The sequence below is a fragment of the Astatotilapia calliptera genome, chromosome 6, assembly GCF_964374335.1.
Source record: "Astatotilapia calliptera chromosome 6, fAstCal68.1, whole genome shotgun sequence".
NCBI lineage: Eukaryota > Metazoa > Chordata > Actinopteri > Cichliformes > Cichlidae > Astatotilapia > Astatotilapia calliptera.
In genome coordinates, this window is record NC_137427.1 from 39,288,846 (window position 1) to 39,314,685 (window position 25,840).

Here is a 25,840-nt window from a genome sequence, read left to right on the forward strand (position 1 = left end):
CTATAGTTATTGCATCTGACAGTTTATCAGCGCTAATGAAACTTGCAGACTGCAATAAGGACAGGTGAACAATGGTCAAGATTGTGCAATGGTGGCATAAATGTTGGATTTCTTTGGGTTCAAGCAGATGCTGGTCTGGAAAAATGAGGTAGATGTATTGGCTAAAAAGTCATTGAAATCTCTTGATTACAAATCCAAAGTTAAAAGTATTATAAACAGCTGAATCCTAAGAATATGACAGGTATGTAGGACTACAAGAGCCACACGGTTTGGAATAATCAATTCTGTGCTTAAATAATGAATGAATCAATCAATCAAATATGCATTAGTAAATTGCATTTTTATTATTTCATTTGTTCAAACATTACTAAAGTAATTTATTGTTTAATAATTAAATTTAAAATAAAAACACTATTTTTAAATCAATATTTTAAAAATGAATTGTCATTCCATTAATAAATACTTAAAGAAAAGAGTTTCACAAAAAAGAAATCCTCATTTGAAAAACCATTTTCGAATTCAAAATTGAAAAAAAAAAAAAAGGTTTTCAACTTAAAAAAAAAAATAGATTTTGAAAAGATTTTGAAAACCAGGGGCCCGCACAAGGGGGCAGTAGCGCTGCTCTAATACGTCACAGCTCCCACAAACGGAGAGATGAAGAAGCTGACGTCACTGTTAAAGATGGTGGCAATTGCGTTTCGACGTTAGCAGACAGATGAGGGCTTGAAAGGATCTGCGTTATACCGAATGAACGGTGTGCTAGGCTAAATCTGGGCGATTACTGACTCCTAGTAGGGAGGGGATCTGCACAGTGATCTTCTGCGCGGAGCTCCGAGCGCTCTGAGCTCAGGTTGTCTCTGCAGGCCTCGGACTGCACCGGCAAGGAAAAATAGAGGTATGTGCAAAATTTGTTTTATTGGGTATTTATTTATCATCACCATATAGCATTACTGGAACACACCATGTCTGATTGGGTGACTGATCGTTCTTGTATTTCCCAGTGGAGAAGTTTTTCACTTGAATCGGGTCCTAATTTGTATGATTTTTTTTAAGTCTCATTCCCACCAATCAGTAGTATTAGTTTATTCAAATAAAATGATTCATGGCTGTTTATATGTTTATGTTTATATTTTTTGAAAATATGTCTTCATTCAAACTTTTTTATGATGGATGACATAGTTCAAACCTGATGTGTTAAATGGTTTTAATCACTTAGGGTAGGGTATCCTTAGTGGTCATCTAGACATATACACAAATTTGTATATATTTTGTAAAAAAACAAACGAAAAAACAAATGCAAGTTTTGAAGTTTACATTTCAAATCAAATCAAATCAAATCACTTTTATTGTCACATCACATGTGCAGGCACACTGGCACAGCACATGCGAGTGAAATTCTTGTGTGCGAGCCCCACAAGCAACAGAGATGTGCAAACACAACAACACAAACGAGCAAAATACAAGAATGGCCAACCTGAAACTAATAAATATATGTACAATATATAATAGTATATGCATTTCTGGATGTGTATACTAAATATTTTCCTGTGTGTGTGTGTGTGTGTGTGTGTGTGTGTGTATACACATTTTTACAAATTAAATAGTAAAAATAAATAAATAAATAAAAATAATAATAATAATAATAATAATAATAATAATAATAAAATATATAAAATATACAGAGTTGAATATGTGCAGAACAAGTGGCATTTATATACAGTGTGGAGTGCATAATGTTGAAGTTCCAGTAGTGAAGCTGAGGTGTCTATGACGTGTTCAGCAGTCTGATGGCCTGGTGGAAGAAGCTGTCTCTCAGTCTGCTGGTACGGGACCGGATGCTGCAGAACCTCCTTCCTGATGGAAGCAGTCTGAACAGTTTATGGCTGGGGTGACTGGAGTCCTTGATGATCCTCCCCGCTTTCCTCAGGCACCGCTTCCTGTAGATGTCTTGGAGGGAGGGAAGCTCACCTCCAATTATCCGTTCAGAGCACCGCACTACTCGCTGGAGAGCTTTGCAGTTGTAGCTTTGCATTTTGAACGTATTAAAGGTGTACAGTTATTGTAGTGGAGGTGGTGGAGAGTTATTCAGCTCCTTCCCTACAGCATAACCAGCCTTGTGGATGAGTTTGAGTCTGTTTATACCCGTGACCCCAGGGTCAGATTGTATGCATCCATAGCATTAGCATACTGTAGGTCAAAGTCAAATTTATGTCAAAGAATCAACTGACATAAAAACACAGGAAAAGATGACAGAATTTAAGAAAGGGCACATAAAATGAGAGAACCTGAGTAACAACACAAATAAGACTAAATTATATTGTGTATATTTGTGTTATAATAAAATAACACAAATAAAATCAGAATGAGTTCTGACCACTCATTCTGGTTTAAAGCCAGGTTCTGAAAATGTTTTGGGGAAGTCCAAGATAGATAAAATGATCTCCTGGATCAGACCATAAACTGTAAAGGTTGCAGTGTAGCGTCCAAGTTGAGACAGTTGAAATCAAAGCAATGAAGGCACTTAGGTGCTGAGTCCATAACCGGGCTGTGGCAAAGTGAATAATGTCACATGCGGCTGTGGGTGGCGCAGTGATTAGCACTGTTGATTCTATCAACCAGCTGGGTCCTTTCTGTTTGCATGTTCTCCCTGTGTTTGTGTGGGTTCTTTCTGGGCACTCTCCGGTTGTCTGTCTCTATGTGTTGGTCCTATGACAGACTGACAACCTGTCCAGCCCCTACCCCCACTGTTGGGTAAATTCCAGCAGTGCACAGTTCAGTGTTAAAAAGAATAGCAAGCCCCCCTCCCTTCTGCCCACCACTCACAGAAAGCTTTCCCTGTTGGCCCAAACAACAGGGTGGAAGAGACGTATGCGTTGTCATCCATCTGCCTGTGGACTGCCGGCTCTGTGGTTCAGGCATTGCTCTCATTGATCATACCTGCATCTGATGAACACCAATTCAATTTCAAGCGTGTCCTCAGCAAATTTGAATCAAAATTTACAAAAATTTGAGTATTTTTGAAATGACAAAAAGGCTTTGATGAAATAGTGTCTCATCTCCACTAATAAAAGAATTGTTGAAAATAAGTAGCATGTGGAATGTGGCTAATTGCTTTAGAGCAATTTCAAGTTCAGCATAGTGGAATTAAATGTCTATTTTAATGTTATGTCATATGCCTGTGTTTGAGTGATAAATAATCTTCTTTTTGTGATTTTTAGATGCAGCACAGCTGAGAAGAAGCAGGAAAAGTTCGTAATCTTTTACCAGTGAGCAGGGAAAATGAGTTGTTCAGAAGAGGTGAGCTCAAAAAGAAACCAACATGTTTCAGGATACATGGGCAACAAAAATAAGAATGAGCATCACATAGTGCAGATTCGTGTGTATGGCTCATCATATCTGATGATTGTCTAACCCTGCTGTAGAGTTTTTCTTGGCATTGTACAATGTAATTAGTGTTTGCAATGTCTGTAGAACCATTCTGATGATGTTTTACTGCAATGATCAATTTTTAATGTTGACACGTCACATAGTGGATGTTTCAAAGAGACTTTCAATAGTGTGGGAGCATTTCACAAAAAACAAAGTTGAATGCAAACTGTGCAAAGCAGAGCGTTCCTTGCATGGTAGCGCGACTGCAGTGCATGAGCATTAAGCAACTCTGGAGCCGTCATGTCAACGCTAGAGTTTTTAGAGAATTAAGTTTGTTTCAATTTAGCGTCAGTTTGACACCTTGTTAATTAGGGATGGGTATCGAAAACCGGTTCTTGTTGAGAGCCGGTTCCCACTGTTTCAATTCCTTGGAATTGTTTGCCATTTTTGCAAATGATTCCCTTATCGATTCCAGTTGCCCCGCATGACGTCACCACATTGCGGAGCGTCATTTACCTGGCAACGAACACGGCGCCTAAGCGGCTCAAACGCTCAAAAGTTTGGTCATACTTCACGAGAACGGATGACAACAGGTCAACTTGCAAAGTAGATATTTCATTTAAGGGAGGAAACACTACGAATATGCAAAAGCATTTGTTCACAAAACACACGATGACCTTAAATGAATGTCGTGTTTTTAAATCCGCTCCGGACTCGTGAATCTCAACCCAGCAGCGGCGGTAACGTTTGCACGTCCTCTCCCGTTAATGCGGCAGGTAAATAATCAACTAACAATGCATATTATGTTAGCTGCCTTATTACAAAACCTGCCATTACTGTGCGCTGCATTTAGGTGACCATGATGAGAGAGACAGACAGAGTCTGGCTGGCGCTCGCTGGCAGTTCTCGCTGCAGTCTACAGGTAGCGTCTCCTTTCAGGCCAGGATAGACGAATGTCACCGAGCAGTGACTAAGTTTGGGGTAAAAGGCTTGCATCCATTTGCCACAGCAGATGATTTTCGGTAAGTGAATGTGTTTAATTGTAGGCAGGGACATTACTGGATATTCTTGTGTAATTGCTACAGAATAATTTATGTTAAACTTTGTTATTGCTACAGAAGAATATTTATTTTTTTAATAGTTTACATTTACAGTTTTTTTTTTTGTTTTTTTTCCCCCTGGGGACCCTGTGACACCCATTGAAGAGCCATAGGCTGGATCTCTTAAGATCTCACTGTTGGGTTTGTAAGGCCGTGTTACTCCTAAATTTCTATCTTGTTCAAAGAGAAGATATAAAACAAAGTTCTAAGCTAATCGACCTTAGTGTTCTCCTTTTTTAAAAAGAATCGATAACGGAATCGATAAAGAATCGAATCGTTTAACAGAATTGAAAATGGAATCGGAATCGTGAAAATCTTATCAATACCCATCCCTACTGTTAATGTATCTTCGTTTACCTGTTGGAAACAAGCTAATTGCTTGCCAAGTGAACACCAGTTCAGTTATGTTAACTAACAGGTGAACTGCAATAGTAAACCAGTGACCTGGAGTTGCTGTTTCCTTGATGTGGTTGTTGTTCTTGTTTTGGGGTTGTTTTTGTGTGTGTGTGTGTGGGGTTTGGCTTTTTTGGTTTGTTTTTTTGCATTAACTTTAACATTATTTGACATCAGTTTTTGATAACTAATTCAATTCCATTTTATTTAGATGGCACCATATCCCAACAACAGTTGCCTCAAGGCCTTACTAGATTAGTAACAGCTTTGTTGGTTTTTGTTTGTTTGTTTTCTGTTTTGATAGTAATAAGCGAAGGGTGTCTAGATGATTTTTGCGCTGAAGGACAGGCTCACGCAACCAGCAAATGGTTGACATCTTAACAGAGAGGATTCTCTGTCATGGCAACAACATGAGACCAATATCCATAGTTAAAAAATGATAATCGGCACATATCATTCAGGTTACAGCTTACACAGCTTTCCAGAATTTATTTTACAAGGCTAATGGAGGGGAAGTATGAAACTGCTCTTTGTAAGCTTAAAGGTGCTCTTGAATCAAACACTCTTAAATCAGTCACTAAGTGATAACATTAGCTTCTGCCTCATAAACATGCAACTTGATGAATTGCACACTGGGCCAAACATTGTTCCTTGGATTGAGCATACTGTAGACAAGTTTGAGATTCCACCAAGCAAAGTTGCGTCTGTGACAATGGCTCCAATGTAGTGCTGGCTGCAAACATCCTGCAGGACAAATATGGGTGGGTGTTTATCTGCTGTGCAGGGTACTCTTTACAGTAGGTGTTCAATAATGCACTGAAACGCCTTTTGATCAGTGATAATAATAGTAATAATACATTTTATTTAAAAGTGCCTTTGAAGACACCCAAGAATGCCTAGCAATAGAATAAAACGCATATTAAAAAATGACAAAACAAAGACCAATAAAAAAAAGGAAGGAGGAGCAGGTTATGAAGGGCCCTGAAGATGAGCAGAAGAAGCTTGTACACTATTTGGAATTTCACATGTAGGCTGTGAAGTTCCTGAAGGATAGGAGTGATGTGCTGGTATGAGGGGATTCTGGTAATAATGTGGGCAGTGGAGTTTTGAACCAGTTGAAGCTTATGGAGGGATTTTGGGGGGGAGACCATGCAAGAGAGAATTACAATAGTCAATGTGGGAGGTAACATGACTATGAACAAGAATGGACGCAGACTAGGTGGAAAGAGATGGACGTAATCGGTAGGGATGGGTATCGTTTAGGTTTTATCCGATACCAGTACCAAACCGGTACTTTTGAAACGGTGCCGGTGCTTAAATGGTGCTCGAACCGGTGCTTAAAGAATGGAGAACACACACTTTGTCCAAAAACCTCTCATGTTTAGCTGGGGTTTTTTTTTTTTTTGTAAAAATATAACAATGTGTGCCTTTTCTGCAGCTATAGGGGATTTATGGTATCACTGTTGGCTGGAAGCAGTGCTTAAACAATGGAAAAAAAAAACAGAAACTTTGTCCAAAAACCTCTCATGTTTAGCTGTTTTCCACTTTTTTTTGGTCATTTTAGCCTTTTTGGCCAGGGTGAAAGGAGCGTCTTCCATCAAACAAGAGGACAGCCGCATGTAGCTATGATGATGTTTGCTAGTTCACCTTACATGCATTAATGTAATAACGTGGTTAGCCTACTCAACGTAAATTACACACGGACAACATTAAGCTACTCACGCAGAAAAGAACGGCTGCTGCTGCCATCATCATCCGTCATCATTTCTGCTACACTGGCAGGGCTAGGGGCCAGGACTCTCCTCTTTGGGTTTTTGGGGGATGTTGCTAACTCCGGGCCCGATAACAGACAACCCACCTGCAGTAGATGTGCTCGGTGTGAGGTCTCGCAGCAAGCTATGAAATACGGCGCATTTCTCGGCTTTTAACAAAATGCTATACTTCGCCAGGTGTTTCATCAGATTCGAGGAGTTACCTCCTATGCACAGTATCACCTTAAAGCACTTGTTACAGGCTGCTGAGTTTGCATCTTTTGCTGTGAAGTACAGCCAGAATTTGACCGCTTCGCCTTGGGCATTTTTAATCTGTAGCTCTGCTCTAAAAGAACGTACGTAACTGGGCCCGCCTACTATCCTCGAAAAGGTAAAATGATTGGCTAGAATCCAAAGTGTGTGACATCTCAGGGAAAAAAAAGCACCGAAATGTGCGCTGCTTTTCGGTCTGGTTACTACCGTTTATGTCAGAACCGATACCGGTACCCATCCCTAGTAATCGGTTAACGTTCCGTAGATTGATATGAGATTTGTAGGATAGTGAGCTGTCTAGAATGACACCAAGGCTCTAATGGGAGAACTATGGAGTTATCAGTAGTGAGGGTGAAATGATTTGCCTTGAGTAGGTTGGATTTATTGCCTATAAGAAGGATTTCAGTTTTATCCTCATTGAGCTTAAGAAAATCAAAGCTGAACCAGGGTTCAGCTAGAAGGACTGAGTGAGAGATGGCGTTGAAGGTTGAACTCGGATCCAAAAGGATGAGAATGTTCAGAAGACCAGAGTCAGCTCTGAGTAAAATATTATCAGTAACTTTAAATAAAGCAGTTTGTGACATGAGCGAAAGCCAAATTGAATTCTGTCGTAGATGTTATTATTAACCAAGTGTGAATGAAGCTGAGCTATGACTATTTTTTTTTCCCAAGTATTTTAGAAATGATGGGTAGATTAGAAATTGGTCAGAGGATGTTAAAGTTGTCAGGCTCCAAAGAAGGTTTTTTTCAGTATATGAGTGACTGAAGCAATCTTGAATAAGGAGGGAACGATACCGGTGGTGAGTGAATGATAGCAGAGATGAGTGGGAGTAAGGAAGAGAGGCAGGATTTCATAAGTCCTGTAGGCATAGGATTAAGATGATATGTAGCCCGCTTTGATTTACATATAAACTCAGAAATATCACATATATCAGGAACATGAAAGTTGGAAAAAGGCTCAAAATGGAGAAAACCTTCTGAAGTGGGGGTAGACACAACATTTGAACTGAGTTGGCGGTGAATGTTGTTAATTTTCGTAGTGAAGAACAGCATCAAGGACTTACAGGTTTCAGATGAATAAAAGTGTGGTGGTAAAGCGTCAGAGGGGTTGAAGAAGTTTGTAGAAAAGCAAAAACAGGATCCTGGTGTTACCCTCATAAGAACTGCCTTATCCTCATGCCTTATCCTGTCTTCCTTCTGTCACCCCAGCAGATGGCCCCGCCCCTCCCTGAGCCTGGTTCTGCTGGAGGTTTCTTCCTGTTAAAAGGGAGTTTTTCCTTCCCACTGTCGCCAAAGTGCTTGCTCATAGGGGGTCATATGATTGTTGGGTTTTTCTCTGTATTTATTATTGTAGAATCTACTGTACAATATAAAGCACCTTGAGGCGACTGTTGTTGTGATTTGGTGCTATATAAATAAAATTGAATTGAATTGATAATACAATAAAAGGTTTGTTTGGCCTGGTTAATGGAATCTTTATACTGGAGTTCACAGATTTCTGCATTATGCTCTAGTTCCCGAGTTTTGGCCTTCAATGCTCAGAGGTCAGAGGTAAATCATGGAGCAGAGCATTATTTCAATCACTCCTATCTCCACTTCCTACGAGCACAGGTCCTGTTGCAGGCTCCAGTACATGCTTTACCTTATCTGCTCAAGTCTGCCCACCTGTGAATATCAACCTCATGATTCCAGGCCAAGCTTGTAGTTAATGATGAAATATAAATTACTTAAAGTTCTATATTGTTTTATAAATTATTAAGTGCTGTTAACAATTCTCAAATATGTTTAAGTTATTTATTAACTCTTAATAATTGCTATGGGCTCCTCAATGTAGGTTCTCTCTGGGTACTTCAGGTTCTTCTCACATTCATGTATGTTGTTAGGTTAACTAGTGAGTCTAAACTGGCCAGAGGTGTGGCTAATTTCTCTCTGAGTGGATGGATGTATGGATTGATTGATTGTGTCCTGGCTCTTTGCTCTCCCCTCTTACCCCTCACCCCCATCTGGTCTGTTCTACCTGACTTTGGGTTAGAGGTGGCATGCACAATGGACAGGACAGAGGTTTTGTGTTTCCTCCATTTTAATAATTGTTTAAGCACTGCAATAGCAAATCTCATACTGTATCTCAGAATAAGCAGTAGCGTATTTAAGCACAAAAACCTATGTAACTTTCCCTAAAATTACAATCTGAGCTGTATCTAACAAACCTCAAAAAACTGCATCTTTTATATGTTAACACTCCATGATATACAGGGACTATTTGAGCAAGTTCTCAGCTGACCTTAATTTGTCTTTTTTCCCCACTTAGCTGAAACCGTCAGATCCAGACAGAAGCAGACCTCACCAGTGTCTGACCTGTGGGAAATGTTTCACTCGGATCTGTAGTCTAAGAAGACACGAACTGAGTCACACATCAGAGGAACTATACCACTGTGAACAGTGTGGCAGCAGTTTCAGCCAGTTAAATGCTTACAAGATACACCTGTATACTCACCCTGAAGACACCTCATACTGCTGCAACAAGTGTGGGAGAGATTTCAGTGACCAGAGTTCCTACAGAAAACACCTTCGCGATCACACTGGACCGTATCAGTGTGAGCAGTGTGAAAAGAGTTTCAGTTACTTAAGTATTTACAAAATACACATGCGTGTCCATACTAAAGAAAAGCCATACTGCTGTGACAAGTGTCCCAAGAGTTTTAGCTTTTTAAGCTCATACAAGCGGCACCAGCTGAGCCACAGTGGAGAGAAACCTTACCAGTGTGATTTTTGTGGAAAAAGTTTCACTCAGTCAGGCCATTTCAGTCTTCATCTGCGGAACCATACCGGAGAGAAACCATATGAGTGTGGCCAATGTGAAAAGAGCTTCAGTGACTTAAGTAGTTACAAGATACACCAGCGTGTCCACACAGGTGAGAAGCCATACTGCTGTGACCAGTGTGGCAGGAGTTTTTCTCAGCTGGGTAATTATAAATCACATTTACGCATACACACGGGAGAGAAACCATTCCAGTGTGAATTATGCAAGAAAAGCTTCTCTATTTCAAAAACATACAAGCAACATATTCACACTCATACGGGAGAGAAACCCTATAATTGTAAAGAATGCGGAAAGAGTTTTGGTCGTCTAAGCAATTATATTCGCCACCTCCGCATCCACACTGGAGAGCAGCCATTCAGCTGTGACCAGTGTGGGAAATGTTTCAATAGCTCATACAGTTACAACCGCCACTTACGTGTTCACACTGGAGAGAAACCATATTGGTGTTCACATTGCAAGAGACTGTTCACTCGGTCACAGTCCTTAAAGACTCATCGCTGCACTGTAATACATGACGATGACGAGAGAGAGAGTGAGGTGAGCTGCTCCTCGACCAATTCCAACCTACAGAAAGAGGTGACAAACTAATGTACGTGTCAAATGAACATGTCTGACATGATGAAAATACCTAGACAAAGCTGATAACTTGCAAGAACTTTTTTGATAAAGAGGATGTTTAAAGGGACAAGTGGATTGGGGGAAAAAAATGTCCCCCACACTATAAGAGCTCTGGACACCTTGTTATTGGAGCTATCTTTGGGACTCTTTTGGGAATCTCGTGTGATACCTTTGTTCTTTTGTAGGTGATGACAGGGCCAATACTGGTTTATATTAGAATCTGATAATGGCCAGACTAATGGCCACATTTAAAGATTAATGCGAACAGCCAAAAAAATCTGATCTGACCACTAGGCCTGTCGGGTCCAATCAAGGGCCTGACCGTCTCTGCCTGAGGAGAGCTCTGTTGTCAGATGGAGGCAGTATATAAAGTATGTGTTGTTGGTTTGTGACTCACAACATAGAAAGAGCTGATGAGTGTTTAAAAACCATGGAAAACGGCCACTGTCTGTGCTTTTCATGTTTAGTTAGATTTTTTTTTTCTTTTTTAAAATTCTATGAAGTTTTTTGTTTGTTTGTTTTTCATGGTTCTCTTATTATCGGTTAAACCCGCTATCCCTGCTCTATACCTGCCCACTTGTCAACCAAATAAGTTTTGGGAGTTGCTTACATCATCTGCTTCCAGCTGTGCACAGCCAGGATCTTGGAGACTGCCCAGGAGCTTCTAAAAACCCCTCTTCCTGCTCTGTCCAACTGAAAAATGTATGCAGTCGGACACATTTGCAGGACCATAAAACCAGCTTTTTATTTTGAATAAAAAAAGAAGTGAAAAGATTCACTTCTTTGAATTTAGCAGACTTTTGATGTCACCTGCTTAATTGAATTGAATTGAATAGCCCTTTATTGGCATTGTATGAAATTGGGTGCTCCACAGTAACTTTGCCAGGATAAAACATAAATAGTAGACAGTAGGAATAAGCAGCAACCAGGGGCCCGTTCTTCGTACCTCGCTAAGTAGGTTAGCTGGATTTGATTGTTGATGATTTCGCGTGATCTTGGATCGTTCGGTTCCCCGAAGCTCATCCGGGACTTGCTGTCATAGCAACAGAGCCGTAAGCGTAAACCTGCTCGGGAGCAGGTTTACTTTATGTAAACAGGATTAGATCACGGCCACGCAGGTATGTCCGCTTCATTTATACGAAAGCAACAGCGATATTCCACCACTGTTTCACCATAAATAAATAACATCAATGTAACTAAAGATAATGCAGCACCTGATCCATTTATTGATGTCACACAGACACATACAGGTCATTTCCTAAAAAAGGGAAATGTACTACTAACATTCTATCACATGTATGTGATTATTACAGATGTAATTCATATTTCAGAGTAGCAATTGCAAATTACTTTGTGTAATCAAGATGAGAGACCACGGCTATAAAAGCGAAGGTGGATTTGGGAAGCCTGTCGCAGCCATGTCCTGTCCGTATACGCGAGCCACCCATTGCGGAAGGTGCAAGATTGATAAGGAGAGTTTTCAGAATCCAGCGTATATTGCGGGACAGACAGGATCCTTTAGCTCAGCGCAACTGTGCTTATAGAGAGATATCGATTTTCCCGTGAGGGTATTATTTACTTAACCAACTTGTTGACGAGGGGGTGCAGGACCACCACCTGTCTTTTTTTTTGCTCTGCCCTTTTCTTGGTTGCTGTTATAAACAAACAGATTATTCCAGGGTCTCTTTCCAAGAGACGAAAAGCAATATAAGTGATAAATATTACCATTCTGTAGAATATTCTTATATTTCACTTTTACTTGTTCCCATGTTCTAGTGGGTCCTGTTGTGGCTCTAATGTGAAAGGGGATATAATATAACATATTATAATATAATGTAATATAATATTGGATAATATAGTGTAATATAATAAATCTACCCTACTGCCTACGGGCCGATGGCGCGATATGGCAGCCTGGCTTCTGTCAGTCTGCCCCAGGGCAGCTGTGGCGACAACTGTAGCTGCCTCCACCAGTGTGTGAATGTGAGAGTGACTGAATAGTGGTATTGTAAAGCGCTTTGGGTGCCTTGAAAAGCGCTATATCAATCCACTCCATTATTATTGTTATTATTAAATTATTTACAAGTTTAATTTGTCAGCAACTTTCTGCCAGCCCTCTCTCCTTGCTTTTGCAGCCTTTGCAGTGTTCCCTTGCGTTCTGATTAAACTCTGAAACTCCTGAAATCCCTCACTCAAGAGTTCTTGCTCTGCTGCCGAAAAATACCGAGCCGAGCGCACTCCGTCGACATTTTCGCCGACCAATCAGAGGGTTGCCGATCAATGTTTCTACTATCGATGCGTAGCCCCTTTTACAACACCCAGTGATGTCACATTACTGCGTCCAGCTGTACTAATCGTCAACAGCAGGTGTGTTCGGGGAACCGGATTAGCGAGCTCACGGTTAGGGCGATGGTTTGGTCTTGGATGTGTCATTTGATCTTGGATGTAGTGAGCGACGTACGAAGAACGGACCCCTGGAGAAATGTATGCAAAACAAGAGAAAAGCACACATTAAAGAACAAAAAGGACAAGGTCCCACCGAGATTTGTACCCTAATAGACTGGAATTGATAGAGCACTTATATACTTGCTCAAGCTGCATCAGCCCAACCACACACATTCATAAAGTGCTGTATCCTGTGCACTTCAAACACATCACTACAGCACAGCATCAGGGCTAACATGGGGTGCAGTTAGTTGACTGGAGGTGGCCTGCTGGTTACATGATAAGGGTAGTGAAATATCAGTACTTTAGCCGTGATAGTAGTAATATATAGTTAATCAGTATACTGTGATTACTTTTATAGAAATGTGATGGTGATCATGGGACGACTTGAGTGGCCCACATGGGTCTCATCAATCATAAAATATCTAACAGAAATAACTATTGAACATGCTCACCCTTTTTAAATTTCCTAAAATGCAGAAATTCTCCAGATTAACCCGTGTATGGTCTTCATTTTTGGGACCTTCTGGTATTCTTCTGAACATATTTGGGGTTTTAGTAACAAGTCTGAAATAAAATTTCCCTTCATAAACCATTAACATATTATGTCTGTATCTCATTTTTAAACAGAAAAAAGCATGTTTAATGATTGCAATCAGTCTTTACTGGAACACAATTAGCAACAGATGTATGGTTCGTGATTTGTCATAAGGTTATATTTTATTTTAAGCTTTCAGTATAGTGGATTTTTATCTTGGAGAAAAGGAATTGAGACAATGTCCTCATTAGCATTAATATGCGTTCCAACCATTGTCAGCTTTGTTTTGAGAAGCTACTATCCGAGGTTGTATGATGTGAAAAACTGTCCCCCTAGTTTCTTTCAGCAGCTCCTCCATCTGGCTTATGTGTATAAATGTTCTGTTCCATACATTAAAATACAGTAAGATCACATGCAGCCATATACTGCCTTGAAGGGTCAGGGGCGGAAAACTCGACTCCAGGTTCACTGCGAGATATATAAAGAGAGGCTGAATAAGTATCAACTAGCCCTGAAGGATGCAAGGGAGTCATTTTTCTCTGAGAGTATTCATAGAAACAACAATAATGCTAGGACATTATTTGCTACAGTGGAAAGATTAACTACTCCTCCAGTGGCAAAAGCCCCTGAACTAAGCTCCACCAGGGCCTGCAATGAATTTGCCAGCTTCTTTATTGAAAAGATCTTGAAAATCAGAAGATCAGTTGGAACATTAGTTTCAACCCCAATACCGACGTTAAGCCCAATTAGCACTTATGCAGAGAAAATGACTCCCTTTCAAACAATAAATCAATCAAGCCTCGATAAAATTATTGAGAATCTAAGCTCTGCCACCTGCTGCTTGGATATATTACTGACAGGTTTTCTTAAAAAGGTCCTCCCAGCCATCAGGGAGGATCTGATCCAAATAGTTAACGCATCCCTCCTATCAGGTGTCTTTCCCAAAGCCTTAAAATCAGCAGTTATCAAACCAATATTAAAGAAAAAGAACCTAGACAGCACATTAATGCAAAACTACAGACCAATCTCTAATCTTCCATTTATCGGTAAAATTATTGAAAAAGCTGTTTTCCAGCAGTTAAACAGCTTTCTCGCAATGAACAACCGCTTTGATATTTATCAGTCTGGTTTTCATAGGCACCACAGCACCGAGACAGCCTCAAAGTGTTTAATGACATCCGTATAAATAATGACCGTGGGAAATCCACAGTATTGGTACTACTGGACCTTAGTGCGGCGTTTGACACCGTTGATCATGATATATTACTGGAACATCTAGAGAGCTGGGCCGGACTCTCTGGTACAGCACTCGACTGGTTCAAGTCCTACCTTAAGAACAGGAACTTCTATGTGTCAATTAGCCAATTTTCATCACAAAATATAGAAATCACATGCGGGGTCCCCCAGGGTTCCATCCTAGGGCCCCTCTTATTTAGCATTTACATACTCCCATTAAGCCAGATTATAACCACCAATAATATTAACTACCACAATTATGCAGACGATACTCAACTTTATATCTCAATGTCACCAGGTGATGTTGAACCTATCCAAACTCTTAATAAATGCATTGAGCAAATTAATAACTGGATGTCTCATAATTTCCTTCAACTGAACAATAACAAAACTGAAGTACTTATCTTTGGACCCAAAAAAGATCGATTAAATATCAGTAATCAGCTCAAACTGGTCCAACTAGAAACTACCGACCAGGCCAGAAATTTCGGTGTAATAATGGACTCAGACCTGAACCTCCATGGCCACATAAAAGTTATAACAAAGTCAGCCTTCTATCACCTGAGGAACATTTCTAGGATTAAAGGACTGATGACACAAGGAGACCTAGAAAAACTCATCCATGCATTTATCTCTAGCCACCTTGATTACTGTAACAGTATCTTCACAGGTTTACCCAAAAAATCAATTAGACAACTGCAGCTGATTCAGAACGCTGCTGCTCGTGTTCTCACTAGAACCAAGAAAATAGAGCACATTACTCCAGTTCTAAAGTCATTACACTGGCTCCCTGTAGCTCAGAGAATAGACTTTAAAGTGCTTTTATTAGTTTATAAATCCTTGAACGGGTTGTACATTAGGGATCTGCTATCATGGTACAAACCATCCAGATCAGTTAGGTCCTCCAGCTCTCGTTTATTGACCGTCCCTAGAACCAGAACTAAACATGGAGAAGCAGCTTTTGGTTTCTATGCTCATCACATCTGGAACACATTATTGGGAGAATGCAAAGCTGCAGAGACACTGAACTCTTTTAAGTCTAAAATTAAAACTTACTTATTTAGACTTGCTTATGAGTAACTGATCATATTATGGCTCTCTACTTGTTTGTTTTAATTTTTCATATAAATTATTGTCTTGATTATTGTTTTATTGTAAATGCTTTCTTGTATTTTACTTTTATAGTGTTTTATTTTTAATCATGTAAAGCAGCGGTCCCCAACCTTTTTTGCGCCATGGACCGGTTTATGCCCGACATTATTTTCAGGAAAACCGAGTTAACGATAAAAACGATAACAAAATAATGCTGAAAACCGATTAAAAACCCTGAAAACCATACATTTCACATCTGAGCCTCAACTCTCGCGGGCCGGTACCAAACGTCCGAGGCCCGGGGGTTGGGGACCGCTGATGTAAAGCACCTTGAATTGCCTTGTGCTGAAAGTGTGCTATACAAATAAAATTGCCTTGCCTTGCCTTTAAACCATTCGTGGGCCTAGTGTCATGAAGTTGTCCCACAGTGCAGATTATCCCTGCCTTATAACCGATCTTGATTCCCAGTCATCAAATCTAATGATCCTTGAGAATAAATAAAATCTCTTTAGAGACATTGCAGCTCTAAAAATTTCTCTCCCTGTCACATACATACAGTCAACTCCTCTCTTGACCTGTACATAAGGATGAGGATCCCCAAAGCAACCGTTCAGATGCATTACATCCACATCTTTCTATTAATCTCTAAAAATAAATCTTCCCGCAAGATCCAGTGTAATTTTCTTATTTGATTTAGGAATCAGCAGCAAAAAGGATGATTTGATATCTTGAACATGATTTGCAAATTGTGTGGGCTCTCGTGCGATCCATATTATGTTAGCAGTTGTGCAGAATCTCTGCACAGCTGCTAACATAAGCCCTCTGACACTTTAATCTTTTGGACATAGTGAGGGCAAAAGACTGCTGTGATGTAGAAGTATTTCTCCGTCTTGTTCTACTATTCAGTTGTATTTATATAGCCCTAAATCACAAAATAAAAAAAGGCACTTAGTCAGCAAAACCCCATCAGTCATATGATCTCTTAAACAGCAAGTGTCATTGTTTGACTAGCTGCACCCGTAGATGTAATGTTATGTATTTAATGTAATGTAATGAACCACCAACTGCCAAAGAGACAGACAGTGAAAGTAAACAGTATATCCTTAGTTTCTTAACATAAAACTCATTGTTGCAGTGAGGGGCAGTACGAAAGTGACTAATTTTTAGTTTTAGTCCCGTCAGTAGCTAGCTAATATAAACAAATGTAAGTCTATTAAATGCAACCAACTTTACAAATTTCACAAGTTGCAAGAAAGCAGATCAGCCTGAGAACATATGTGAGAGGCTGATACAATTGTAAAAGACTTTGTGTCTGATGCTTTTCATCTAACATTTGTTGTGTCAGATCATCAGTGTAACATTAAATGTTGGAGCTCGTTTGCATCATTGTGACCAGTGCTGTCATATTAATATGACCGTATTGTGTCATATGAAACATTAAAGTACATTAGCCAATCAGCATTTATCATTGAATAATTAATATATCGTGAAAAGGAACATAATGTTAAAGAATGTTTTACTTTACTTGCTATTTTGAATATATTTTCATATGAAATTAATGTAAGACTGTTTTGTAGGATTATAATTTATGTAAAGAGTCTAAATACTTATTCACTACTCTGAATAAAAGTGATCCATTACTAGTCAATGTTAACCTTTTTTCACATAATACAGGCACCAGGGCGCACACCAGTGCCCTGCACTGTATTTATTTGTATTTAGTGTGGGCCCATCTGTGCCTGTACATCTCATACGTTCTGGAAAGCAGGAAGTGTGCACACTTTGTTTTGATATTTTAAATATGCAATTAAAATGAGGATTGTAGAAATCAGTTTTCTACCTTGATGTGTTGTTGAGTGTGATCAGAAACATTTCTTAAATATCGACAGCTTTTCCTGTGAAGCTTTATAAAGGCACAACCAGGGCCTCACAAACAGCGGCTGGGGGGATGACAAGGGATTCCTTATCAAGTGACTAAGGCTGTTTGATATGACGATATGTATCAAAATAAGTATATCGATATGAAAACATTGATCATTTCATATTATATGTTAAGTTCTCTTTCTCTTATATTTAAAATAACCACACTACAGGAGGACAATCAACTTCTTAGCCGTTGGTTCGTTAGCAACAGCGACGGTAAAACCATTGTGTGGCTCCGCCGTCCGCTCGTTTATTTTCCACATAAACCTTTCACAATAAAGCTCAAGATCCTGATGAGTTTTCAAAATGAAATGAAATGATATACATTATCCTCAAACATCAAATTTCAGAATGTGCATCAAACAAATTACCTCAAATAAAAACATGAAGTAACTATAAATGGCGCTTACACTCACAGAGAATACCAGCATGGCCAGTGAAGATGAGGCAGAACCAGGCAGCTCCAAACCGAAGGACCAGTCAAAACCGATCGAGGACCTTATTCCTACAAGGGGACATGGTTTGGTTATGCAAAAGTCTGACACAGTCTGACCAGAAAACTGTACTGTGCAAATTATGCCGCAAACCAGTCCCCACCACAGACTCAAACACAACAAACCTCTTCTACCACCTATGCAAGAATCACGTGAAAGAGTATGGAGAGAGTTTATGGATGAGAAGCAAAAAAGAGCCGCCAGGTTTTCCCCCGCAACACACTATGTAATAAATACAAAGAAAATGATGGCCGTTACAACGTATATCTAAAAATATATAGTTTCATGCATCTGTCAAAACACTCGATGCCAGGTACACGACGCCTAGCTAAAAACAAGTCGAGTTGCCTGAGATTCACAGAATTTACACAAAAACCACTATTTTGTGATATATATCTTTATCAGGATGAGAAATGTTTTATATCGGGATATGAGATTTTGGTCATATCGCACAGCCCTAGTGCAAACTCATCCAGTGATGAGTTTGCACAGATGATTGAAAGGTGGATTTTCTCAATGAGTCTAAAGACTAAGGTTTTTTCTTAGCTGATGCACAAAGCCAGAGAGCAGCAGTACACACCATTTTATTAACCATTTTGTCAATTCTAATATTTCATTTACTGGAAGGGAAAAGGTGCATCAGCAGAGGAACACCGTAACAGATACAAACATTTGAGCAGAAGGTTGCAGTTAAAGAGTTCAAATATTTAACTTGCCTACAAAAAACCCCCAAATCTAGTAATTATCAATGAAACATTATTATTGTTTTAATAAAGCCCTACAAGCTTCTTATGCTGGACGTTAAAACTTTTAGGCTAAAATCCAAACCACACGCTGACAGAAACTACTGAACCACAGCAAGCTCTCCAAGAAACACACAACCGAGCAGTAACGTTTGGACGTCTCTGCTTGAAGAAATGATTACAGCCTGCAAGCAGCAAACAGATCAATGCACTTAGTCATATTCTGTCCACTGCAGAAAGTGTGGGGGTGTGTGTGTGTGGGGGGGGGGGCTTCTATCTTCTTTTGGTTCCTCCAAAACCTAAAGAACAAAAAACAAACAGGAGTCAGTCAGTTGTAGCCATTTGCACTGAACACTTACTGGCATGCTCATTGAAAAAAGGGAGGAATTGTTCTTTTATTGTGGGTGCGGTGATCCTGCTTCTGTGCTTGGAGATATTAATGCTTATATCATTATAACATGTAATATAAAGTTGTTTGGGATTGTTTGTATGGATGTAACTGATGTGTTTTTCATTCACTTAAGAGCAGCTAAACCAGCAGCTTAATGGCTCAGACACACAGCCATGCAGCAAAATGTATCAACTGGTCTAACATCATTTATCAAACTAGCTAGCATCAGCTGTGGTACGCAGCTTGACATGAGCATGACATTAATTGCACTAATGGTTCTCTCAGTTAGTTTTTAAACCAAGAAAAAAAAAAAATGTAATTCACGTAACTAAGCAGGTGAATCAGCAGATCAATGTGACCGTGTGCATGGAGGCACAGCTTTAAAAACCATTTAATATCCTGCTCTGATCAGCTAAGACTGGTATTCACACTCAGACACTTTATTAGGTTCACATTAGGGCTGCTCGATTATGGCAAAAATGATAATCACGATTATTTTCACTGAAATTGAGATCTCGATTATTTGACGATATTTATTTAACCCTTTAAGACCTACTATAGAACCAAGTCCGCCAGAGCTTATATATATTATTTTTTTACATGTTGTAGTGCCATTTGTGGGAGCATTTCAAGTTGCTATACAACTGTTATAGCCCATATTTTAATAATATCTATGTATCAAGTCCACAGTAACTACATTAATTGCAAAAAAGTGCAATAAACTACAAAAAAATGGAAAATCGTTTTTGTTTTTTTTACATATATTTCTACTTGGAGAAATTTAAGAGGTTTATCCCTCAAAACGTTAAATACAAAAAAGTTGCAAAAAATAGTTTACAACAACAAGAAATTTATTTTGAGTGTCTTCATAGTGTTATTTTGGAGATACAGCAGGAAAAACGAAAAAACAATCCTATGATGCAAATTTGCAAAGAAAACAGCAGGTGCATCAAAATAAACTATTTCCAGATGTGCAATTCGAGTTCTAAGCATCCCAGAAACTATTCAGAAAAGTCAAACATGACCAGTATAGGCTTTTAAGGCCTACAAGTAAAAAAAAAACTACATTTCCGCGAAAATGACGTCACTTCCGGTTTCGGCCAGGAAATGGCGGACATGTGATCGCGCTGACGTCTGTTACACTGTGGGAAGTGTTACGAACAGCTGATCGGATCGGCAAAGCGTGTTTCTGGAATATTATGTTTTTGTTCCTGCAAGCGCTTTTTATGCAATTTTTGCAAAGCTTTATGTGGAAGGAAACCGTGACCGAGGACAAGCTGATGGCATAAGATGTAAGTACAACTCCTCCGGTTTCATATGCAAAACAAATTATTGCGCTAGCTTACACGGTTCAGGTTCTACAGGGATTTAAAAATAGTTACACAAAACGGAGCGTGCTGCTCTGACCGGCTTTAAAGGGTTAACAATGACTTTAAAAAATAATATAAAATAGTGTGCAACACCACTGAAGTTTTTTTTACCTCTCTTTTCAACCAACGGCAGTCACTCTCCTCTCCAAATAACTTCTGCTTAGCTTTCCGAGCTTCCCTCGGGTCCTCTTAATCAGCGGTCTCCAACCTTTTTTGCGCCACGGACCGGTTTATGCCCGACAATATTTTCACGGACCGGCCTTTAAGGTGTCGCGGATAAATGAGGGAGGGGCTAATAATCGGCTCAGTCATTTTTAATGATCGTTGAAAGCCCAGATCGTAATCGTGATTAAAATTCGATTAATTGAGCAGCCCTAGTTCACATGTTCAAACTGCTCGTTAAACCAGGTATCTAATCAGACAGTTACAGGCTGAAGTTCAAACCAGCAGAAGACCACTCCAAGTTTTACACTACAGCTCACGTGAAGACTGGAAAAACCTGCGTCTTGATTTCTGCTGAAACGTTCAGAAGGTAGAGTCAGAATTTGGCATGAAAGCATAAATCCACCCTTGCTTGCATTGAGGCTTCTGGCAGTGGCGGTATAATGGCGGGGGGTATTTTCTTGGCACACTTTGGGCTCCTTACTACCAACTATCAATATTTTTACGCCACATCTTACCCAAGTTTCTCTGTGAGTCTCATATTTCAAATGCATTAAAATTACATGAGCAGTAATTTTAAAGATAGAAATTCAACGCTCTAAATCAACGTCAGAATGGTCATGTCTGCTTCATTTGTCATGAAATAAGAAGGGACCAGGTCTCACCTGGCCCTGAAAGTACTCATCAATTCTTCCATTAATTTGGACTGTCTATAAAACTGTCTCTAATGCAAATCTTGGGAAAACCCTTGCAATTAAAGCTGAAAGTCTGCATTTCAATCATGAATTGATTTTTTTTTTTTAATTTACAATCCACTGTGGTGGTGTACAGAGACCAAAAAAAGTGTCTTTCTCCAAAACATTATGGCGTATGACCACAGAAAAGTTCTGATGGATAGGATTAACACACTATATCGGAAAGATAGGACAAATTGATTTCTTGGACAAACCGTGTCGAGCTGACCCGGATAGGTACTAATGGAAAAGGGCTATAAGAATCACAAAGGTAGGTAGGTAACATGTGCAAACTGTTTCTGTGTCCCTTCTAATAACATACAGTCTTGGTACCTGAAATAATGCGTGTCCCGGAAGAGGGAGGTTCTCTGGCAGGTCTGTTAGTGTGAGTGGAGTAGTTAGAATTGTAGGGCTGGCTCCTGCAGAATACATGAGATGGAACACAGCATGAATATCCTGAAGACAGGAAGGTGAAACATAAGTCCATAGTCTCCGTTTTCCATTATTCTCTCTCCTTCCACCCCTTTACTAACCTCCGACCACCAAAAAGATATCCAAGCAACCCGCCTGTTCCCATTCCAGTCCAGAAACCACCTCCTGTGCCGGGAGCTGCCTGGCCTCCTGGGTACTGGTGTCTGTGAGTGTAATCACTGTGGAAACCATAACTGGGGTTGGCTCCAGGGTAGTCTGAGCAGAAAACAAGAACTGATCAAAACTTTTTTTTTCATGCAATGCAGCCTAAATTACATAAAATAAGACTCGTCTCATTTCTTTAGCACCAAATCGCAACAGCAGTCACCTCAAGGTGCTTTATGTTGTTCAGTAAAGATCCTAAAATAATACAGAATACAAGGTCCGCTCTACCAAAAGGATGTGCTGCTTTGACAAATGTGCAGACCACACCGTCTACATCTCCGCACGTCGTCATTTTGCATCAACTACCTGTGTAGTCTGGTTTGAATCCTGGTGGGGGTGGTCCACCCATGGAGCCATGGTAATTGTGTCCAGAATGTGTAGCTGGTCCACCATCTTGCCCCCCAGTGGTGTTCCCACTTAGGAACAGTTTATGGATGCCATAGGCTAAGAGCAGAAGCACAGCAACAACCAGCAGTCCTCCTGAGTCCTGAGTGCCTGCAGTGTAAGAGCTCTGACGGTCATGCTGCTGCCCATATTCTGATGAACCAGTAAAGAAACTGGAGGCAAATCCCCAGAGATCTGACAGACAAAACAACAAAGAACATTCTTAAACAACTAATCCTTGTGTAAAAATGAAAACCTGCATCACTAATCCTCCTACCTTTAAACCCATCACGGGAACCCCTACTACTGTGAGACCTCCTCTGGCCCTCTTCAGTCAGTTCCAGTGTGTACTCCAGCCCACAAGACCCTTTCAGTATGTAGGCATCAGCAGGGTGACTGTAGCCCTCACAGCTCACCTCAATGTGACCAAATCGATGTGTGTTGTCCATGTCAGTCCTACACTCCCACTGTGACACACAGCAGAACAAGAGACACCCCATCAGTCTAAAATGTATTTAAGCATAACAAGTTTGAGGGTTACTCATACACACGGTACAATACCTCATTTAAACTTCACTCTCACCACTTAGACATTCTTGCATTTGAACTTAGTTTAAAGAGACAAAATAAAAGGAAAATGTGAGGTCTTCTATTTTGCAGGTGTCCCATATCTGTCAAGGATGAGATTCCCCACACAAGTTTCTCAAATCTTGCTCAAGTTTTGAAGTGCAAAATTTCAGATTAGAAAAAGTCCCAATTTAATTTGTCAGATTTTGTTTTTTTCATGAGCAGTTGTGCTGACAAGATTAAACTGCCTGAATGTGACAGAATGTGCCCGTCAACACATACATATTACTGAAATTGAACATGCAGACCATCCTACAGCCAGTGGTGCCAAAAAAACATGGAAACAACAATAAAGATTAAGGCTCAAACCACCTCTCCTCGTTGTCGCCTGTAGAAATAATGTCCTTGTAGTTTGGGTTGGCCTACCACTGTCTGAGATGAACATTTTAATATGCACAGCACACACAGGAGTCATTTCTTCAAAAATTGAAATAAAGCAGCTGAATCAGTCCTACTGAGCTCATTTCACACAGTACAGCACCAGTAGGTCCCTCACCTGCACATCGACTCCATTCCAGCCTTTATTCACACACTGGACCACCTCTGGGACGAAGGCGTGGCAGCCCGCTGACCCTCCAACACACTTGAGCTGAGGGATCGGGCTAGAGCGCCTGGCTGTGGTGTACCGGTTCCTGTACAGAGTCAGTGCCTGGATGTCCCGCAGCAGTACACTGCCTGCAGGTGACAAAAGGCAAGGGCTGATTTCCACACTAGGATTACACAAATCACAGTCATGTCGCTTTAGACACACTAAAGCTCTTCTTCGGGAACAAACTTTGACTCGTTAGTCCTGAATCAACCAGCATTTTCTGTACGCTGTTCTTTATGACATCATGTAGTGCCATACTCATCATATAACCTACCATTGCTGACAAACATGCATGCACAGCGTGTTTGTCACTAGTTTGTGGTGTATTTCCTAAACAGGGGAGCATCTCGGTAACCAGTGTTGTGCCAAAAAGTGATTGTCTGCCAAAAATTGATTTCCAGTGTTTCCCTCTGTTTTTACGTGTAATATCTTTACATATGTTGGTAAATAGACTTTGGTGAACAGAGTTTACGAAGGGGTTATATATAATATCTAAAAATTACCTGTTTTTCAAGTATCTTTATAACGTCCTAGTATTGTACCTACATTATAACCAATCTGGTCCTTTTTGTCCACTTAAAATATGTTTATATTAGGGTTTTTTTGTTATATTTATTGCAATTTCTGCTGTCCTCTTTGTCAGATTACTCTTTAAAAAAGACATTTTTAATGTCAACGAGATTTTTTTTTTAACTGGATAAATAAAAATAAATAAATAAAAGTCACGGCCAAAGACTGATTGCGGCTTCTAACTTGTGACAGGAGCGTTGTTTGTGACTTGATATCATTTATGGGGGATACATTTGACATGTTACAGATCAACAAGTTATTTATATCAGTTGAAATAGGAACAATCCGTTTTTGGCAAATACCGGAAATCAGTTTTGGCAGGCGATCGCTCAGTTCACCGGAACTGAAGAGCAGCGTAAAAGAAGCGGACACTAAACGCCAACCCACCGTCATCCCAGCTGTCGGTGTGCCGCGCACACAGGAGCAGCAGTACACCGGAAAAAAACACCTTCATGTCGCGTCGTTGTTTCTCCAAGAGCCTTCACACACACAGCCTCGATAAACACACCACAACCCGAAGACTCTGCTGCCGATACTTCCGTGTTGCGTCACCTGTTTTTCGCTTCCTGGGACCAATGAGGAACGTGCACGGCTGGACTGTGGCACGTCCGTGTGTTTGTGAGTGAGAAAGAGAGAAAAGGGCAGGGGCAGTTTGCTCGGGATAATGACGGCAAAGCTCCGGCACATGTGTCAAAACAATCAACACTGCTTCAGAAACTGTCGAGGTTCAGGTCTTCTCAACAGAGTCACGTGATCAATGCCGTCCATCGTAATCAGAGACATGGAGCCAGACAAAAAGAGGATGCTCTGCCTATTCCTAAATAAAAAACAGTTCATAAGCATTTCTGCTCCCAGGTCTAAAGTCTAGATAAGAAATAATCATAGTTATAGTTATAGAAGGTATAGTATATTTCAAGGGCGTAGATTTGGCATGGACGGAAGGGACATGTCCCCACCAATATCCAGCGATTATTGAATTGTCCCCACCAATAATTTGATCTCTTCGAGTAAAGAAAAACAAACCCAATAGAAAGAAAAAAAAAAACATCTGTCGACGTCTCATTCACCCAGCGGTGCAGAAAGAGTTAAATTACGATCTCTACTGGAGTCCTACGTCATGTGACAAATATGGCCAATGTGATTGGCTGTGCCTTTCAGGCAGCTCTGTTTAGTTTTAGCAGCGGCAAGCCTGCGCTGCGGGGAGGACGGCAGCAAAAAGGAAGAACCTGGATATAAGAAAGTATTTTTCAAAGAAACCTGTAAGTAGTGATGGGCAGATGAAGCTTCATGAAGCACTGAAGCTTTTCATCCAATTGGTTCACCCCAGCGCAAAGCGTCTTGAAGCTTCATTTGCTCTAGTAGGACACCTACTGGACGTAAAAATATTAGTTGGCATGAATTTGAAGAGTGTGGCCTTTTGCACACAGCCCGTAAATGTCAACAACAAAAGGAGTGTGTAAGCATCTATATTGTAGTGATGGCAGTATACTGTGTATATTTATACTGGCAGTATGGAAAATGATCATTTGGAAATGCTTAAAATGGAAATGATCATTTACTGTGAGGTGTGGTTGGGGTGTG

General features: G+C 40.2%; 2 protein-coding genes across 5 annotated transcripts; one reads left to right on the plus strand and one right to left on the minus strand.

Annotated features, from left to right (window-relative positions):
* Window positions 1-636: 636 nt before the first annotated feature.
* On the plus strand, window positions 637-18,108 carry LOC113024708 (uncharacterized). Of its 4 annotated transcripts, none has more exons than XM_080302510.1 (3): window positions 641-895; window positions 1,781-3,297; window positions 9,195-18,108. In XM_080302510.1, the coding sequence occupies exons 2-3, from the start codon at window positions 3,280-3,282 to the stop codon at window positions 10,293-10,295; spliced, it is 1,119 nt and encodes a 372-aa protein (XP_080158636.1). In that variant the 5' UTR covers window positions 641-895; window positions 1,781-3,279; the 3' UTR covers window positions 10,296-18,108. The 4 variants fall into 4 exon arrangements, 3 of the variants coding, with proteins under 3 accessions (XP_080158636.1, XP_026027774.1, XP_026027775.1); XM_026171989.2 differs by having other exon boundaries at window positions 3,219-3,297; XR_013909473.1 differs by lacking the exon at window positions 9,195-18,108 and adding an exon at window positions 4,223-8,334 and having other exon boundaries at window positions 637-3,297.
* Window positions 17,757-25,483, minus strand: saraf (store-operated calcium entry-associated regulatory factor). Its single transcript, XM_026171991.2, has 7 exons — window positions 24,647-25,483; window positions 23,597-23,775; window positions 22,751-22,940; window positions 22,396-22,668; window positions 21,987-22,140; window positions 21,787-21,872; window positions 17,757-19,095 (listed from the first exon to the last, which is right to left on the minus strand). The coding sequence occupies exons 1-7, from the start codon at window positions 24,711-24,713 to the stop codon at window positions 19,070-19,072; spliced, it is 975 nt and encodes a 324-aa protein (XP_026027776.1). The 5' UTR covers window positions 24,714-25,483; the 3' UTR covers window positions 17,757-19,069.
* Window positions 25,484-25,840: the final 357 nt, after the last annotated feature.